Here is a 21,040-nt window from a genome sequence, read left to right on the forward strand (position 1 = left end):
GATCATGTGATGTATCTGACCCCAGGAATGTGTCAATAAAGTTTCCCCTTCCTGGGACAATGAATTCACGGTGTTCTTATTTCAATTTCCAGGAGTGTATAACATATTCGTCTAATGAATACCCGTTTCTCATCAGGATTTCGTCTTCGTGTAGCAATTTTGGTGCCCAGTAGTGCATATGTGAACCTAATCTATATACGCACTGTGTCAAAGGTTTTCCGGAAACCTGGAAATAGGGCTTCTGCCTGTTGCCCATCAACCATCGTTCGCAGTATATCTTGTGAGAAAGGGGCAAGCTGAGTTTCGCACGAGCGATGCTGTGTAACTCTAAGTTGATTCATGTACATAACCTTCTCAGTCTCAAGGAAGTTTATCATATTCCATCTGAGAATATGTTCAAGTCCTCTTCAACAAATCAAACTTAGCGATTTTGGTCTGTAACTTCGCGGATCCGTTCTTTAAACCTTCTTCTACACAAGAGTCAACTGCGATTTTTTTCCAGTCGCTTGGGACATTGTGATAGATGAGATTTTTTTTTTGTTTTTTTTTGTTTACGACCTTCCACTAAGGAAGGGATTCTATTTGTGTTTATCTGCTCTGCATAGTAACTAACAGTTCTTGATAAAACATCACGTAGTTTTCATGTTAGATTTCTTAGTGTTTTCTTGATCGTTTAGAACAGAAAGCGCCATAAAACCGTCTTTTGTTTGTTTCGCGGCCGTTAGCCACTAGTCACTTGAATCAGCAGTTGTCTTGTGACAGCCAGAGCGAGAGCACCAGCAGCAGCGAGTACTGTTTGTATAAAGCGTTTATTTTGCATTTTGTTTACGACCTTCCACTAAGGAAGGGATTCTATTTGTGTTTATCTGCTCTGCATAGTAACTAACAGTTCTTGATAAAATTTACGTAGTTTTCGTGTTAGATTTCTTAGTGTTTTCTTGATCGTTTAGAACAGAAAGCGCCCTAAAACCGTCTTCTGTTTGTTTCGCGGCCGTTAGCCACTAGTCACTTGAATCAGCAGTTGTCTTGTGACAGCCAGAGCGAGAGCACCAGCAGCAGCGAGTACTGTTTGTATAAAGCGTTTATTTTGCATTTTGTTTACGACCTTCCACTAAGGAAGGGATTCTATTTGTGTTTATCTGCTCTGCATAGTAACTAACAGTTCTTGATAAAACTTTACGTAGTTTTCGTGTTCGATTTCTTAGTGTTTTCTTGATCGTTTAGAACAGAAAGCGCCCTAAAACCGTCTTTTGTTTGTTTCGCGGCCGTTAGCCGCTAGTCACTTGAATCAGCAGTTGTCTTGTGACAGCCAGAGCGAGAGCACCAGCAGCAGCGAGTACTGTTTGTATAAAGCGTTTATTTTACATTTTGTTTACGACCTTCCACTAAGGAAGGGATTCTATTTGTGTTTATCTGCTCTGCATAGTAACTAACAGTTCTTGATAAAACTTTACGTAGTTTTCGTGTTAGATTTCTTAGTGTTTTCTTGATCGTTTAGAACAGAAAGCGCCCTAAAACCGTCTTTTGTTTGTTTCGCGGCCGTTAGCCACTAGTCACTTGAATCAGCAGTTGTCTTGTGACAGCCAGAGCGAGAGCACCAGCAGCAGCGAGTACTGTTTGTATAAAGCGTTTATTTTGCATTTTGTTTACGACCTTCCACTAAGGAAGGGATTCTATTTGTGTTTATCTGCTCTGCATAGTAACTAACAGTTCTTGATAAAACTTTACGTAGTTTTCGTGTTCGATTTCTTAGTGTTTTCTTGATCGTTTAGAACAGAAAGCGCCCTAAAACCGTCTTTTGTTTGTTTCGCGGCCGTTAGCCACTAGTCACTTGAATCAGCAGTTGTCTTGTGACAGCCAGAGCGAGAGCACCAGCAGCAGCGAGTACTGTTTGTATAAAGCGTTTTTGTACTTATTTGCTGCGCTTAGCTTTTAAATAGTTTTTCTGGGAAAACCTAGCGTAGTTTTCGCGTCTCGTATTTCAGTGAGTGTTTCTTGATTATCAGAGTAGCTCATCAGAAGATTATCTTGGGAATTTGTCACCGTATAGGGAAGGGTAAACATAGTCATGTGTAGGGACTGTGGTTGTTGTGAGCGGACGCAAGGAGAATTGGCCACTCTTCGGGGGCAGGTGGAGGCTTTGTCTGTTTGGCTCATCGAGCTCGAGGCGCAGGCGTCGGCTCGTAGTGGCGTTGGGGCAACTGTGGTGAGACCTATGCCTACTTCGGTGGCCTTGGAATCACATGGAACCCCTGATGTCGCTGCGTCTTCCGGCAGTGAGCATCTTACCGGTCAGCCATCACTCCAGGGTGAATGGCGACAGTGGTGGGCTCGCGCGTGCCTGGCCGAAAGGCGAAGGTGGGATCTGGCCGCGTGGCAGCTGCCTTACCCCTTTCCAACAGGTACGGGGTGCTTCCTAGTGGTGATGACATCGTTTCCGAGCCACCACAGGATGCCTCGCCTGTTGGGCCAGTGGCCGATTCTCCGGCAAGGTCCCGACAGTCACAGAGGGCGGGCCTATTAGTTATAGGGAGCTCCAACGTTAGGCGGGTTATGGAGCCCCTCAGGAAAATAGCGGGTAGGTCGGGGAAGAATGCCAGTGTGCACTCGGTGTGCTTGCCGGGGGGTCTCGTCCGTAATGTGGAGGAGGCCCTTCCGGCAGCTATTGAACGCACTGGGTGTGACCGGCTGCAGATAGTAGCACATGTCGGAACGAATGACGCCTGCCGCTTGGGTTCTGAGGCCATCCTTGGTTCCTTCCGGCGGCTGGCTGATTTGGTGAAGACAACCAGCATCGCACGCGGAGTGCAAGCTGAGCTTAATATCTGCAGCATAGTGCCCAGAGTCGATCGCGGTCCTCTGGTTTGGAGCCGTGTGGAGGGTCTAAACCAGAGGCTCAGACGACTCTGCGACTATAATGGTTGCAAATTCATCGACCTCCGTTATTGGGTGGAGAACTGTAGGGCCCCCCCTAGACAGGTCAGGCGTGCACTACACACCGGAAGCAGCTACTAGGGTAGCAGAGTACGTGTGGCGTGCACACGGGGGTTTTTTAGGTTAGAGGGACCCCCTCTAGGGCGAAACGATAAAATACCTGACGGCTTACCAGAGAGGACATTATCATCGTTTATAAAGAACGTCCGTCCTCAGAGACCAAAAACAGGAAAAGTTAACGTAATATTGGTAAACTGCAGGAGTATCCAGGGCAAGGTTCCTGAATTAGTATCTCTTATTGAAGGAAATAGTGCGCATATAGTATTAGGAACGGAAAGTTGGTTAAAACCGGAAGTGAACAGTAACGAAATCCTAGACACAGAATGGAATATATACCGCAAGGCTAGGATAAACGCCAATGGTGGAGGAGTATTTATAGCAGTAAAGAATTCAATAATATCCAGTGAAGTTATTAGCGAATGCGAATGTGAAATAATCTGGGTTAAGCTAAGTATCAAAGGTGGGTCAGATATGATAGTCGGATGCTTCTATAGACCACCTGCATCAGCAACCGTAGTAGTTGAGCGCCTCAGAGAGAACCTGCAGAACGTCGTGAAGAAGTTTCGTGATCATACTATTGTAATAGGGGGAGACTTCAATCTACCAGGTATAGAATGGGATAGTCACACAATCAGAACTGGAGCCAGGGACAGAGACTCTTGTGACATTATCCTGACTGCCTTGTCCGAGAATTACTTCGAGCAGATAGTTAGAGAACCAACTCGTGAAGCTAACGTTTTAGACCTCATAGCAACAAATAGACCGGAACTTTTCGACTCCGTGAATGTAGAAGAGGGTATCAGTGATCATAAGTCAGTGGTTGCATGAATGACTACAAGTGTAATAAGAAATGCCAAGAAAGGAAGGAAAATATATTTGCTTAACAAGAGTGATAGGGCACAAATCGCAGAATATCTGAGTGACCACCATCAAACGTTCATTTCTGAGAGGAAGAGGATGTGGAACAAAAATGGAAAAAATTCAGAAACATCGTCCAGTACGCCTTAGATAAGTTCGTACCGACTAAGGTCCAAAGCGAGGGGAAAGATCCACCGTGGTATAACAATCATGTACGAAAGGTACTACGGAAACAAAGAAAGCTTCATCATAGGTTTAAGAGTAGTCGAATCATAGCTGATAAGGAAAAGCTGAACGAAGCGAAAAAGAGCGTAAAGAGAGCAATGAGAGAAGCATTCAACGAATTCGAACATAAAACATTGGCAAACAATCTAAACAAGAACCCTAAAAAGTTTTGGTCATATGTAAAATCGGTAAGCGGATCTAAATCCCCTATTCAGTCACTCGTTGACCACGATGGCACCGAAACAGAGGACGACCGAAGAAAGGCAGAAATACTGAATTCAGTGTTCCGAAACTGTTTCACTGCGGAAAATCGTAACACGGTCCCTGACTTCAGCCGTCGCACGGACGCCAAAATGGAAAATATTGAAATAAACGATATCGGAATTGAAAAACAACTGCTATCACTTAGTAGCGGAAAAGCATCCGGACCAGACGAGATACCCTTAATATTCTACAGTGATTATGCTAAAGAACTTGCCCCCTTTCTATCAGCAATTTATCGTAGATCGCTGGAAGAACGTAAAGTACCTAGCGACTGGAAGAAAGCGCAGGTCGTTCCCATTTTCAAGAAGGGTCATAAATCAGATGCGAATAATTATAGGCCTATTTCGCTTACGTCAATCTGTTGTAGAATAATGGAACATGTTTTGTGTTCTCGTATTATGACGTTCTTAGATAATACAAATCTCCTTCATCATAACCAACATGGATTCCGCAAACAGAGATCATGTGAAACTCAGCTCGCCCTATTTGCCCAAGAAATTCACAGTGCCGTAGACACTGGCGAGCAGATTGATGCCGTATTCCTGGACTTCAGGAAGGCATTTGATACGGTTCCGCACTTACGTTTAGTGAAAAAAATACGAGCTTACGGAATATCGGACCAGGTTTGTGATTGGATTCAGGATTTCCTAGAAGAAAGAAAACAACATGTCATTCTTAACGGTTCAAAATCTGTAGATGTAGAGGTAATTTCGGGAGTACCGCAAGGAAGCGTGATAGGACCTTTATTGTTTACAATATACATAAATGACTTAGTTGACAACATCGGTAGCTCCGTGAGGCTATTTGCAGATGACACGGTTGTCTACAAGAAAGTAGCAACATCAGAAGACTCGTACGTACTCCAGGAAGACCTGCAGAGGATTAATGCATGGTGCGACAGCTGGCAGCTTTCCCTAAACGTAGATAAATGTAATATAATGCGCATACATAGGGGCAGAAATCCATTCCAGTACGATTATGCCATAGGTGGTAAATCATTGGAAGCGGTAACGACCGTAAAATACTTAGGAGTTACTATCCGGAGCGATCTGAAGTGGAATGATCACATAAAACAAATAGTGGGAAAAGCAGGCGCCAGGTTGAGATTCATAGGAAGAATTCTAAGAAAATGTGACTCATCGACGAAAGAAGTAGCTTACAAAACGCTTGTTCGTCCGATTCTTGAGTATTGCTCATCAGTATGGGACCCTTACCAGGTTGGATTAATAGAAGAGATAGACATGATCCAGCGAAAATCAGCGCGATTCGTCATGGGGACATTTAGTCAGCGCGAGAGCGTTACGGAGATGCTGAACAAGCTCCAGTGGCGGACACTTCAAGAAAGGCGTTACGCAATACGGAGAGGATTATTATCGAAATTACGAGAGAGCACATTCCGGGAAGAGATGGGCAACATATTACTACCGCCCACATATATCTCGCGTAATGATCACAACGAAAAGATCCGAGAAATTAGAGCAAATACGGAGACTTACAAGCAGTCGTTCTTCCCACGCACAATTCGTGAATGGAACAGGGAAGGGGGGATCAGATAGTGGTACAATAAGTACCCTCCGCCACACACCGTAAGGTGGCTCGCGGAGTATAGATGTAGATGTAGAAATAAAAGATAGGTAAGGGGCCAGTGCCCGCTCGGTTGGCCGTGCGGTCTCACGCACGGCTTTCCGGACGGGAAGGAGCGCTTGGTCCCCGGCACGAATCCGCCCGGCGAATTTGTGTCGAGGTCCTGTGAACCGGCCAGTCTGTGGATGGGTTTTAGGTGGTTTTCCATCTGCATCGGCGAATGCGGGCTGGTTCCCCTTATTCCGGCGATTGCTGCGCAAACAAGTTCTCCACGTACGCGTACACCACCATTACTCTACCACGCAAACATAGGGGTTACCCTCGTCTGGTGTGAGACGTTCCGTGGGGGGTCAACCGGGGGCAGAACCGCACAATAACCCTGGGTTCAGTGTGGGGCGGTGGAGGGGTGAAGTGCGCTGTGGTAGTCGTCGTGGGGTTGTGGACCACTGCGGCTGTGGCGGGGACGGCGCCTCTCCGTCGTTTCTAGGTCCCCAGTTAACACACAATACAATTCATACAAGGGGCCAGTGCCGTAGAGTACTCTGTATAGAAGCGAATTTGGATTCCATCTGGACCTGGTTTCTTGTTTGCTTTCAAATCTTTCAGTTGTTTTCTACGCCAAGGACGCTTATTACTATGTTGTCCTTATGGGAGGCTGTCCGATGGTCAATTGACGGTATGTTTGTACGATTCTCCTGTGTGAACGATTACTTGAAGGTGAAATTTAAAACTTCTGCGCTCGTTTTGCTATCTTTCACTGCCGCACTAGACTGGTCAACGACAGAGTTAATGAAAGCCTTAGACCAGTTTCATTATTTTACGTAGTGCCAGAATTTTCTCGGGTTTTCTGTCAGATCTTTTGGTACAGAATTGCGATGGTAGTTGTTGCGTGTTTCGCGCATAGATCTTTTCACATACTCACTCTCATCTAACGTTTGGTTGCCGTCATTTGTGCGTTCTGTTCCGAACCGTGAGTGCAACAGCCTCTGCTTCCTCAGAATCTTCCGAATTTCGTTATTAAACCATGGCGGGTCTTTTAGATCCTATATCAGCTTATTAGGCACATAACTCTCGAGACCAAAATTGGCCCATAATTCCTTTAGGTTCGTTTTAATGGAACTATCTGATGTTAATTTAACCCCTGAGTGAGATGCCAACAGCTGTTTCTCTGCTCTGTCCAGCATTCTTGGCTAATTTATTAACTTTCATAACCATAGTTTCTATTTATATCACGATCGCTAATCCTCATTTCTATACTGATATTGTCGATAGGTCTCGGCCTTATTTTAGCTACAAAGTCTAATATATTTCCATTGCGTATGGGCTGCCAAGGTAGCTGATCAAGACAGTTTTAAGAAAACGTGTGCAAAAGTATTTCGCATGACTGTCTGTCACTACCACCGCAGTGAATCCGTAAACATCCCAGTCTATACGCGGAAGGTTTACGTCAGGTCCAACTATTACTGCATGATCTGGGTATTAACGCACTGCGCACTGTAGACTCTGTTTGAATAACTCTACAACTGTCACAGCGGAGTTGGGTGGCCGTTAAGAAACAGCCAAAAATGAACCTGGATTCCCCAACATCTGTTACACGCACGCAGGTCACACTCAACTTTGATCTCAATAGAGACAATATTTTTGTCAACTGCAATGAACCTCAACTGCAGTGAACAGTGTCTTTACCCTGAACACGGTTTGACTCCCCTTGCTGCTTATCGGCTGGCGATGTTCATCAGAGTGCCTAAAACTACGGTCACTCCTAAGAAATCCTGTTGTGCACTCCACAAGTACTCTGCTACCGGAATAGCTACTCCCTTTTTGTAGTGAACCATAAAAATTGTCAAGGTAAGTCCTACAAACTCCCACACGACAGCGTAAATCTAGATATCTCTACCCAAGACCTTCACAGAGTCGGCAAATACTTTTGTGGAGACCCTCCACTCAGCTCCAAACCAAAGGACCATGGTCAGCTCTGGGAAGAATGCCAGCAGTCTTCACCTCCTCCTCCAGCCACCTGTATGAACTGATGGTGGCCTCAAAAGCCATGCGACAGGCGTCGTTGGTGCCAACGTAAGCCACAACTTGTAGACGACTACACACTGCACACTGGACAGTAGCTGGCGAGTGCGCCTCCGCATCACGAATGAGGCGCCCCAGCAGACATACCGAGTACACATCGGTCTTCTTTCAGAACCTGAACGCCATCTTCCCAGGGGGCGCCAAAACACACCTAGCGTTGGCGCTCCCAATAACTAGTAAAACGGTGCCTCTATGTGCCTGCTCGGACCCTGCTGAAGAAGCAGCCATATGTCCACTCACAGGGTGAATATTCGAGGCCAGGCAGCCAGTGTCCACACTGGCCCTCTGCCTCGAGCGACGCAAATATGTTAGCAACAGCCACTGAACGTAAATGTGTTAGCAACAGCCACTGAACGTGGTGTGTAGGTGGATCCACCACATTGGTTACACTGGGATGTGCCTTGGAAGGAGAGCCCTTGCAACGCACCTGATTCTCCGTCACCACCACAACCCAAGGCAGCAGCCTGAATGTGGCTGGCCATAGCCAAAACCGCATTGAGCAGTTCGCAAACTGAGGCCAGCTCCTCTGCATCCGCACATGGCATCACACATCCCAGCAAGACTAACTGAAAATGTAAATTCTGAAATCAGGCAGAATCCTAGATATGCAACTTGCTACCCTCCTTCTGTGTTACCAGTGGACGCTTATGCGTTGATGAGCTATCCAGCTGGCTGTTCAGCGGGCAACTATTGTGTGCACTTAAAAAATGTCAGTTCAAAAAGTGGCGGTCCTTTTCAGATTAGTAAGACATCATGAGAAGATATGAAATCTCTAGTATTCCTACTGTATACAGGAACACCAATCATAAAAGTTGCTTGGACATCACAGAAATATCATGTAGTATCCATATTGCACCCAATAATCAAAGGACGAGCTGAGCTCCTTCCAAAATCAAGGAATGTTATGGACAATTGTCAATTACTGTAATGCATGCGAGTGTTCCTGTCAATATCTCGACCAGGTGGAGTGCTGTATATCGAAGTTTCACGAGAATCAAATATGGAGCGATGCCTCAGACAGGAAGTCAGCTCTGCAGTGCACATCACAGTATCAAGGGAGAAGAGTTTTTGCCTTCGAACAGGAACAGTTGACATTTCTTTAGGATAGCATTTAACCTTCAGTCTTCAACAAGGAGCTGGAAATCCGAGCAAATGACGATGTTTTCAATCTATGAGAGTACGTGAAAAATATTCGAGCGGAGTGCCGCTTTAGCGCAAAGTCGTAAGGACGGCCTAAACTCGTTGATAACCGCCCGCACTCCTCCCCCCCCCCCCCCTTTACAACACAATTCTCGTCATTTGCACCCCATGACACTGTTTCAAGGCACGGTGTCACGGCTACGTCCAAGAGTTACAAATCATTTTGGCCCGTAGAAGTCTGACAGTTCCCCTTAAGATGACCAATTGAAATCCGGATGAAGAAATACAGACTCGTTTACATATTCCTTCAAGACAACGCTGCGTTTAGGTGATGGGGCTATAACGTAGAATTGATAAATGCTATTACTTAGACGTCAAATTACAGTTTCTGTGAGGCCCACAGGTAGCCTCATGTCTATGTATACCGAGGTTAACAAATTTAGAGAATTATCTAAGTCGCAGAAAAGTCAAATAAAATGTGCATATGACATATTTTGCCGTTAAGTCTCATTGTGAGGAGTTCGGACATCTCATGAATCCAGCCCCGAACACAGCAAATCCTCAAGTTAGTCAGGAGATGGACGCAGTTCCCATAATCGAGATTCGGCAACGCTAACTACAAGATCGGAAGATGCTGACTAACTGAGACCGTATTAACGCCTATAGCTGCTAATTAAACAGCTTTATTCACTACCAGTATATCTGACAATCTTCAGATAAAAAAGTTGAAATTAGTATCTGTGTGTAAGCAGCGTATCTAGTGTGTACTGTCCTGATTATAGGTGGTTGTTTTAATTCCCTTTAAACGACCAATTTCAGTAAACTGAATGGAAGAAATCTACCCGCCTGAATCGGTACGTCGTGAAAACCAGTTATTATGTGAAACAGCACTCACAAGTAGACGGGTAATTGGTTACTATGTTTTAGCCTCGGCTTGTTTCATACATCAGTGACTTCCACAGTTTGCCGTGTCATTTGTGTACAGTGTAACCACAATGGCAGTTGAATCTGTATAGATTCGTGGGGTTAGCGAAAGGCAATCGGAGTAATACAGCCACATGATGACTGAAGTAATAATCGTACGTGGATGTGGGTAGTTCAGTCAGCATATTAGTGTTATGGATGGCTACTGGTGAACTGTGGCTAGCCTGTGTAGTTAATGAACTACTGACACACAAACTCAACGTCGAGTTTGAACCTGAGGACAGTCATGTCAAGCGAAACAGCTTGTGAATAATGTTTTGTATCTCAGCTGTAGAAAGTGTTAGTCACAATGTCATTCCTGTGATATATGTCAGGTTCTTATCTAATTTTCTAATTTCTTATCAGTAGTTCCCATTGCTTAATTCTGGTAATTACAGTAGTATATGTTCTCCACATCTGATTATCTTGCTATTAATATTCCAGCTGGAAACACACATTGGAATTTCTCATATGGATTTAGATCATAAAAGATCTTTTATGCCAACGAGTAATTTTGTGCTAGCCCGGATGGCCGTGAGGTCTAACGCACGGCTTTCCGGGCGGGAAGGAGCGCCTGGTCCCCGGCACGAATCCGCACGGCGGATTTGTGCCGAGGTCCTGTGAACCGGCCAGTCTGTGGATGGTTTTTAGGCGGTTTTCCATCTGCCTCGGCGAATGCGGGCTGGTTCCCCTTATTCCGCCTCAGTTACACTATGTCGGCGACTGCTGCGCAAACAAGTTCTACACTTACATGTACACCACCATTACTCTACCATGCAAACATAGGGGTTATACTCGTCTGGTGTGAGACGTTCCCTGGGGGTCCACCGGGGGCGGAACCGCACAATAACCCTGGGTTCGGTGTGTGGCGGCGGAGGCGTGAAGTGGAGTGCGGTAGTCGTAGTGGGGTTGTGGACCACTGCGTCTGCGGCGGGCACGGAGCCTCTCCGTCGTTTCTAGGTCCCCGGTTAACATACAATACAATACATACAATTTTGTGCTGCTGCTTGTCCTAGTATTTCTTACATTTTTTGAGTGTCATTGGTTTGGTCGTATTAGAGAGTGAGAGCCATGTGACATGCTTCTGATCCTTGATGCGTGTAAGCAGCAGCGCGGACCGCCCCTGGGTGGTCGGAGAGCTGCTGCAGAAGCTGGAGCACGCCGGGGATTCCCCTGAGGAGCCGGCGCTGCGACTCTGCCTCCACGAGAGGGACTTCCCGCTGGGCTCGCTGATAGCGGACAACATCGTGTCCTCCATGCGCAACAGCCGCTCCACAGTCATCGTTCTCTCGCAGGCGTTCGTCGACAGCCAGGTGAGCGAGAGCAAGCCACATTTAGAATCCACTGAGCTGTGTTACGTGTCATCCCAGATATTATAGTGATAGGCAAGAATAAAGATTCTAACGGCCATGCAAAGATTTTTAATGCTACGTGATCCGAAATAATATATCAGTTGCACATACTTTCCTATTACAGAGAACAGCAGGTGTTGTTGTGGTCTTCAGTCCAGAGACTGCTTTGAAGCAACTCGCCATGCTACTCTATCCTGTGCAAGCTTCTAACCTACATACTCCTTAATCTGTGTAGTGTATTCGTGTCTTGGTCTCCCTCTACGATTTTTACCTTCCACACTGTCCTCCAATACTAAACTGGTGACCCCTTGATGCCTCAGAAAATGTCCTACCAATCAATCCCTTCTTCTAGTCAAGTTGTGCCACAAATTTCTCTTCTCTCCAATTCTATTCAATACCTCCTCATTAGTTATGTGATCTACCCATCTAATCTTCAGCATTCTCGTGTAGCACCACATTTCAAAAGCTTCTATTCTATTCTTGTCTAAACTATTTATCGCCCTTGCTTCACATCGATTCATGGCTCCACTCTATACAAATACTTTCAAAAAAGACTTCCTGACACTTAAATCTATCCTCGATGTTAACAATTTTCTCTTCTTCAGACACACATTACTTGCCATTGCCAGTCTACATTTTATATCCTCTCTACTTTGAACATCATAAGTTATTTTGCTCCCCAAATAGCAAAACTCGTATACTACTTTAAGTGTCTCATTTCCTAATCTAATTCTCTCAGGATCACCTGATTTAATTCAACTAAATTCCATTATCGTCGTTTTGCTTTTGTTGATGTTCATCTTATATCCTCCTTTCAAGACACTGTCCATTCCGTTCAACTGCTCTTGCAGGACCTATACTGTCTCTCACAGAATTACAATGCTGTTGGCAAACCTCAAAATTTTTATTTCTTCTCTATGGATTGTGGGTCCTACTCCAAATTTTTCATTTTTTTCCTTTACTGCTTGCTCATTATACAGGTTGAGTAGCATCGAGGCTAGGCTACAACCCTATTTCACTTCCTTCCCAACCACTGCATCCCTTTCATGCCCCTCGACTCTTATAACTGCCATCTGGTTTCTGTACAAATTGTAAATAGCCTTACGCCCAAGGTATTTTACCCCTGATACCTTCAGTGCAGTCTTCCTCTGTGGAACAGCTTTAGAAAAAGACATTTAGTATTTCGACCTTTAGTCTGTCATCATCTGTTTCAGTACCATTTTGGTCACAGAGTGTCTGGACATTTTGTATCAAAACAAAATGTCCATATGCTCTGTGACCAAAATGGCATTGATACAGAGGATGACAGACTAATGGCCGAAATACTAAATGTCTTTTACCAAAGCTGTTTCACAAAGGAATACTGCACTGTAGTTCATTCTCTAGATTGTCGCACAGGCGAAAAAATGGTAGATATCGAAATAGATGACAGAGGGATAGAAAAGCAGTTAAAATTGCTCAAAAGAGGAAAGGCCGCTTGATCTGATGGGATACCAGTTCGATTTTACACAGAGTACGCGAAGGAACTTGCCCCCCCCCCCCCTCTTCTTACAACAATGTACCGCAGGCCTTTAGAAGAGCGTAGCGTTCCAAAAGATTCGAAAAGGGCACAGGTCATACCGGTTTTCAAGAAGGGACGTCGAACAGATGTGCAGAGCTCTAGACCTATATCTCTAACGTCGATCAGTTGTATAATTTTGTGACACGTATTATGATCGAATATAATGACTTTTCTGGAGACTAGAAATCTACTCTGTAGGAATCAGCATGGGTTTCGAAAAAGGCCATCGTGTGAAACCCAGCTCGCGCTATTCGTCCACGAGACTCAGAGGGTCATAGACACGGGTTCCCAGGTAGATGCTGCGTTTCTTGATTTCCGCAATGCGTTTGATACAGTTCCCCACAGACGTTTAATGAACAAAGTGAGAGCATATGGACTATCTGACCAATTGTGTGATTGGATTGAAGATCTCGTAGATAACAAAACGCTTCATGTCATTCTAAATAGAGAGAAGTCTTCCGAAGTAAGAGTGATTTCAGGTGTTCCACAGGGGAGTGTCTTAGGACCATTGCTATTCACAATATATATAAATGACCTTTCGGATCCCTGAGGCTTTTTGAGGATGTTGCTGTAGTATATCGAGAAGTTGTAACAATGGAAAATTGTACTGAAATGCAGGAGGATCTGTAACGAATTGATGCATGGTGCAGGGAATGGCAATTGCATTTCAATGTAGGCAAGTGTAATGTGCTGCGAATACATAGAAAGAAATATCGTTTTCATTTAGCTACAATATAGCAGGTCAGCAACTGTAAGCAGTTAATTCCATAAGTTATCTGGGAGTAGGCATTAGGAGTGATTTACAATGGAATGCCCATATAAAATTAATCGTCGGTAAACCAGATCCAGATTGAGATTCATTGGAAGAATCCTAAGGAAATGCAGTCCGAAAACAAAGGAAGTAGGTTAGAGTACACTTGTTTGCCCACTGCTTGAGCACTGCGCACCAGCGTGGGATCCATACCAGTCAAGGTTGATTGAAGAGATAGAGAAGATCCAACGGAGAGCAGCACGCTTCGTTACAGGATCATTTAGTAATCGCGAAAGCGTTACGGAGATGATAGATAAACTCCAGTGGAAGACTCTGCAAGAGAGACGCTCAGTAGCTCGGTACGGGCTTTTGTTGAAGTTTCGAGAACATACCTTCGCCGAAGAGTCAAGCATTATGTTGCTTCCTCCTATGTGTATGTCGCGAAGAGACCATGAGGATAAAATCAGAGGGATTAGAGCCTACACAGAGGCATACCGACAATCTTTCTTTCCACAAACAATGCGAGACTGGAATAGAAGGGAGAACCAATAGGGGTACTCAAGGTACCCTCCGCCACACACCGTCAGGTGGCTTGCGGAGTATGGATGTAGATGTGGATGCAGATGTAGAAATATCAAAGACAGTATTCCGGTCGATATTGTCAAAAGGTTTCTCTGAGTCTACAAATGCTATAAATGTATGTTTGCCTTTCCTTAATCTATCTTCTAAGGTAAGTCGTAGGGTCAGTACTGCCTCACGTGTTCCAACATTTCTATGGAATCCACACTGATCTTCCTCGAGGTCTGTTTCTATCAGTTTTTCCATTAGTCTGTAAAGAATTCGTGTTAGTATTTTGCAGCTGTTAATTTTTAAACTGACAGTTCGACAAATTGGTAACCTGTAAACCCTTGCTTGCCTACTCCCGTTGCCTTGTTTCGACTTACGTCTTTCAGTGCTCTGTCAAACTCTTCACGCTGTAGCATTTCATCTTTATCTATGTCTTCTTCCACTTCCAAAACACTGACCTCAAGTACATCGCCCTATGGAAATCCAAGATCTCACTTACATAAATAAAACAAATTCTTGCCATGGTATCACTTGGCAGACATTAGTCCTACAAGGTTGTTGCGCTCTATGCACAGGGTATTTGAGCGAACACGTATAGACACTAAAAATATCTTCAACACCCACAGAATGTATTGAACTTTATTAGTTTACAGCGTTGGAGGCATATTGTGAAATCCGAACTGATCTTCTCTTTCTCATAATACTTAGCATGGAAGAATTAAACAGAAGACAGATTGAATTAGACTTACAAATTACGCGCTAAAAGGTAGACCTGTCCCACAGCAAACGATTGCATAGAACGTAACACAACAAATTGACTTGGAACGGTCTTACCTGTAATTTGGTGCACTATACAAGCTATTCAGTATCATGAATCTACATCGAACGAAAATGATTCATCAGAACTGCGTGTTGCTTCTAATGTGGTTCTGGTACAAAACATGTCTTATTATTCCATGAACTGTTCACTCTAGTCCCCTATATTGTTTAATGGTTTATTTCCTCTTGAAACTAGAAGCACATGGCGAAGTCTACAGCCAAGGCCTGTAACTGGCTGAAAGCCAACCGCCCATCAAAGACAATGTTCCCTATGCAATCGCGATGCAAAGTATTTACAAACGTACCAGAATCGATGTATAACAATGCTGGCTAGTTAAATACCTGTCAGACAGCTGCAAAATACATATTATTGATCTTAAAAAAACATGGAAATAGGTTGCCGCTAAAATGAAAGATCCCAAAACAGACTCCTGTGAACATGTGCGCTTTCATATTTTTCGTTTCCTGTGATATCACTCTGATTTGCTTGGTACTTAGTTACGTATCGTCTTTTACAGTATGAGCCACATTTAATACCCCAGCTCCTACACTTCATTTCCACATTGCCTCATAGTTCATACAGTTTACTTTCTAACTATGTCCCTGTTGCACGTCAAAAATTGTGTCGTCACTTGGCTTTAATATCTAGAAGAGGAAGACCTAATTCCAGCAGCTCATTTTGTCTACGTCAGAGCAGGAAATGAACAATTATAATGATATGTTTTCAACTTGCGGAACTTAAAAGTTATGACTATGCTTGCTACTTACCACCGAGTTACGATAAAAATGAACTGGTTTGCAACTGTACTGCTATCACCACTATTTTTTTGATCCCCTGGACATTAAAACAAGGTGGGACGCGGTTCGTAATAGGGAGTGTAACCACCATGGACACAGTGCGTACTCTGCCCTGTGCTCCCATGCTTGTCACAAGGTAGGTAAGGAGTTCTTCTGGTAGGGCGTTCGATTCCTCCATCAGCACGGTTGACAACTAAAAATGGTTCAAATGGTTCTGAGCACTATGGGACTTAACATCTGAGGTCATCAGTCCCCTAGAACTTGGAACTACTTAAACCTAACTAACCTAAGGACATCACACACATCCATGCCCGAGGCAGGATTCGAACCTGCGACCGTGGCGGTCTCGTGGTTCCAGACTGAAGCGCCTAGAACCGCACGGCCACACCGACCGGCGGTTGACAACTGCTGGACGATAGTTTGCACATGTGGAATGATGTAATATGTCTCCACAAGTCATCCCACATGTGCTTGCAGCAATTTAAGTTGCAAGAACGGGCAGGCCAGTTCATTCGCCCAATATCCTCTTGTTGCAAGAAATCCACCACCTTCACTGCTCGATCAGTCGCCCATTATTGTCCATAAAAATTAAGCCAAACCGCAAGTCCTTTCTCGCAATGTACTTGCAAAATAAATAAAGTCCCGACACTTAAGATACGTGGTCATTTGCCATTCAAATTCAAAGACCTTCAAGGATTACAAATTAGTTTTCTTGAGATAGAGCTCCATACTCCACTATGTCCCCATCAGCAGGAAGAAAGGAAAATGAGTGTTTAAAGTCTCGTCGGCAAAAAGTTCATTACAAGTGAGGCACAAGCTCCGATTAGAGAAGGATGGAGAAGAAAAGCGGCCATGCCCTTTCAAAGGATATTTTGCGGCATTTTCTTGGATCGATTTAAGGAAGTCACGGAAAAACTTAAATATGGATGGACGAATGGGTGCCCAATGTTCATTATATGTCACGTCGGTCTCAACACCCAAATCCAGTGTGCAACAGTTTCCCCCCACTATATCTTCCAGCTTGGTTCCTGTTGGTTGTAGCTGTCACCACTTATCTACCATGCCACTTATTCCCAGTCTTGTGCATTTTTAATGTATTTTTACTTCTCTTATTGACCAACATTAAATGAAAATTGTTATACAATAAATCATACTCACACTCTTATGAAAATGACATAAGAACACTACATACTTTAAATGAATATCGTCTTATTAAATATTAAGCTAACATAAAATATTTTGTTACTAACCTAATAGGAATTACTCTGCCCATTACTAATGTTAATAATTGTTATTGACGTTTAGAAAGTAGTGCATTGAGTTTTGAATGCTGTGCTGTCTGCAGTAAGGGTTGGTAAGTGTGAATAGCAGGTACCCACATTAGTCGACTTGGCTGATGTTCCATACACAGACTGACCAGTGCCTGCTTGCTACGCCACTTGGACCTTCTAATATTGGGTTGCTCCTGCACCTGCTCCCACCATTTAAGCATTTCAGTCGCTCCTAACAACATACCGGAATCTGTCAGAACAACAGCATCCCTTTGATGCGTCTGTGTTGGATATAAAATGTTCTGTTTCACACAGACAGGTTTCCTGTCCTGCAATACTTCTAAAGGACTACCCCAAAAGTTTTCTAAATTGGGTCGCGATCGCTGCTTAACATTTTTACTTTCAGTTGCCGTTGATTCAGCATTGCCCACGGAAATTTAGTAACAAATTGAGAAGTCCACATGCAGGACTATTTGTGTGTCTTGGAATGTCTGTCCACGCTATTAATAACATTCACAGACAATAGAAAAATGTAGGTTCTCACTAGAAGCCGATGGTGAACGGAGGGCTTGGAGGCCGGGACAACATTTCCTAGACTCCCTTCATATAGACCTCAAAACGGTGGGACTCCATCCTGACGAAACACAAATCCGAACCAAGTGAAGACGGGAAGGGCAGATCCGAGTTCATTGTGAAACTAACGCTGAAAAAGAAAAAGAAACGTTAGCTCTGCACTAGTCCATGACATTCCTGCTGGAGCTCGTATCTGTCCCTTGGCAACATGTGCTCAGCTTTGTCATGCCTCTAATTTCACACCACCTGGCTAGTTCCAGAGTATTGGAGCTCTAGCCAAAATGAAGGAAAGAAGTCTCACCGACGAAGTGGCTATTAGCGATATGTTATCTGCAGAGGGAATCTGCCATCAGTTTTTTAAATGCATTTTCTTCTCGGTCTATGATTTCCATAACCTTTTAAAAGGATCTGTTATGGTTCCATATGAACTCATATCTGACAGAATCGGGTACAACAGAGACCCATCCAACTTATCAAAAACGTTTACATACTGTGTCAGAAGGTAAGGATGAAGAATAGCATCCATTCCCGCAGGTTCCTTGAGCGACTTCGGGATTCTCCCATCCTCCTGCAAGCAATTAGAGCCTGCCTTACTTAGTGGGATTTTACGGGTCGTCCCAGCGAGCACCAAGGGAGAATAGCCGGCTGCCCTCACTCCGCAGGAAAGAGGAAGTCTTTTCCGTCTGAACTTGCGCCAGTCCCCGCCAAAAAGAGAGACATCATCAGTGCAGTGGCCGTCTGAACAAATCAGGATCCTGTGATGGAGACTTGACAGGTAGCAAGAGACGGAGCCATTTGTCAACGAATTTCAAAACTATTTTGTCATTCACAGCAAAACTGAACTGAGCTGCGTCCCTTCCCAGAACACTGTAGTGGTGTGGTGCACTTTCGAGAGTATAGCAACACCCAAATCATGTTAACATTCATGTTCCCCAAATTGCTTTTTTGTTTTCATTTCGAATGCATTGTGAGCCTCTTTGCAAGGGAGTAAATACACTACTGTCCATTAAAATTGCTACACCAGGAAGAAATGCAGATGATAAACGGGTATTCATTGGACAAATATATTATACTAGAACTGACATATGATTACATTTTCACATAATTTGGGTGCATAGATCCTGAGAAATCAGTACCCAGAATAACCACCTCTGGCCGTAATAACGGCCTTGATACGCCTGGGCATTGAGTCAAACAGAGCCCGGATGGTGTGTACAGTTACATCTGCCCATGCAGCTTCAACACGATACAACAGTTCATCAAGAGTAGTGACTGGCGTATTGTGACGGTTGCTCGGCCACCATTGACCAGACGTTTTCATTTGGTGAGAGATCTGGAGAATGTGCTGGCCAGGGCAGCAGTCGAACATTTTCTGTATCCAGAAGGGCCCGTACAGGACCTGCAACACGCGTTCGTGCATTATCCAGCTGAAATGTAGGGTTTCGCAAGGATCGAATGAAGGGTAGAGCCACGGGTCGTAACACATCTGAAATGTAACGTCCACTGTTCAGTGCGCCGTCAATGGGAACAAGAGGTGACCGAGAAGTGTAACCAGTGGCACCCTGTACCATCACGGCGGGTGATACGCCATTATGGCGATGACGAATGCACGCTTCCAACGTGCATTCACCGCGATGTCGTCAAACACGCATGCGACCATCATGACGCTGTAAACAGAACCTGGATTCATCCGAAAAAATGACGTTTTGCCATTCGTGCACCCAGGTTCGTCGTTAAGTACACCATCACAGCCGCTCCTGTCTGTGATGCAGCGTCAAGGGTAACCGCAGCCATGGTCTCCGAGCTGATAGTCCATGCTGCTGCAAACGTCATCTAACTGGTCGTGCAGATGGTTGTTGTCTTGCAAACGTCTCCATCTGTTGACTCACTGGTCGAGACGTGGCTGCGCGATCCGTTACAGCCGTGCGGATAAGATGCCTGTCTTCTCGACTGCTAGTGATGTGAGGCCGTTGGGATCCAGCATGATGGATTACCCTCCTGAACCCACCGATTCAATATTTTGCTAACAGTCATTGGATCTCGACCAACGCGAGCAGCAATGTCGCGATACGATAAACCGCAATCGTGATAGGCTACAATCCGACCTTTATCAAAGTCGTAAACGTGATGGTACCCATTTCTCCTCCTTACATGGGGCATCACAACAACGTTTCACCAGGCAACGCCGGTCAACTGCTGTTTGTGTATGAGAAATCGGTCGGAATCTTTCCTCATGTCAGCACGTTGTAGGTGAAGCCACCGGCGCCAACCTTGTGTGAATGCTCTGAAAAGCTAATCATTTACATATCACAGCATTTTCTTCCTGTCGGTTAAATTTCGCGTCTGTAGCACGTCATATTCGTGGTGTAGCAATTTTAGTGGCCAGTAGTGTAACTGGTCTGAGATGTATCATCACAGACATTACTGTATTTTCGGAATGAAACCGTTTTGGTCGCAGTGGTGCCGCTGGGAGCTGGAGTTGGCATCTGTCAAGGTGTCGCACCTGGTGCTGCTGGAGCTGACGCGGCTGGACCGGGCGTGCCTGCCGCGCCACCTGCGCTACCTGATGGACACCCGCACCTACCTGGAGTGGCCGCAGCAGCCCAAGCAGCAGGCCATCATGTGGCGCCGTCTGCGTGCGGCCCTGGCCACCCCTGCAGTAACCGCTGCAGGCGCAGAAGAGGGTCAGGTGGGGACCACTGACGCCGATGAACAGGGCAGTCGCGCTGCAGTCCAGGCGTGATCTACAGCACATCAACACCCGTACTCCGCAAGCGACATTACGGTGTTTGGACGACGATACCACTTTTGCCACCACCGTTTTGTCACTTCTTCGTAGCGAGAGCCAACGTAGTTTGCTGTGCATCTCTGTGACACTCTCACATTTCCTAGACGATGCGCTCTTTGTCGGTTTCTGTCTCTTCCGTTAATCTTCCTCGATAAAAAGCTTTAGACCAATAACAAGTAGGGCATTTTGTGGATGAATTACATTTCCTTACGATTGTTCCACTGAATCTGAGAGTGGCACCCTCTTCCCTGAACATTATTTTATATAGTCATTCTCCTTCAGCTCGTTCCGGATGGTTACTCACAGGTGTTTTACGATTGTTACGGTTTCTGGTTATTTTCTACCAATAGCGTAAAAGAATAGTAATGGATCTCTTTGCCCATCCGCGCTCGTATTTTGTACATCGGCCATGCCAACTTTGCCACCAGCTTACATATAAAAGGTGCCTAC

General features: G+C 44.9%; 1 protein-coding gene across 1 annotated transcript in view; it reads left to right on the forward strand.

Moving 5' to 3' along the window:
- LOC126094749 (toll-like receptor 4) overlaps positions 1-20,629 on the forward strand; it is a 150,948-nt gene extending 130,319 nt beyond the window's left edge. The window contains exons 11-12 of the mRNA XM_049909303.1: positions 11,219-11,423; positions 20,261-20,629. Of these exons, the coding sequence (XP_049765260.1) occupies positions 11,219-11,423; positions 20,261-20,545 (490 nt within the window). The 3' untranslated portion in view covers positions 20,546-20,629. The remainder of the gene's footprint in view (positions 1-11,218; positions 11,424-20,260) is intronic.
- The last annotated feature ends 411 nt before the right edge of the window (positions 20,630-21,040 follow it).

The sequence above is a fragment of the Schistocerca cancellata genome, chromosome 1 (genome assembly GCF_023864275.1).
Source record: "Schistocerca cancellata isolate TAMUIC-IGC-003103 chromosome 1, iqSchCanc2.1, whole genome shotgun sequence".
NCBI classification, from domain to species: domain Eukaryota; kingdom Metazoa; phylum Arthropoda; class Insecta; order Orthoptera; family Acrididae; genus Schistocerca; species Schistocerca cancellata.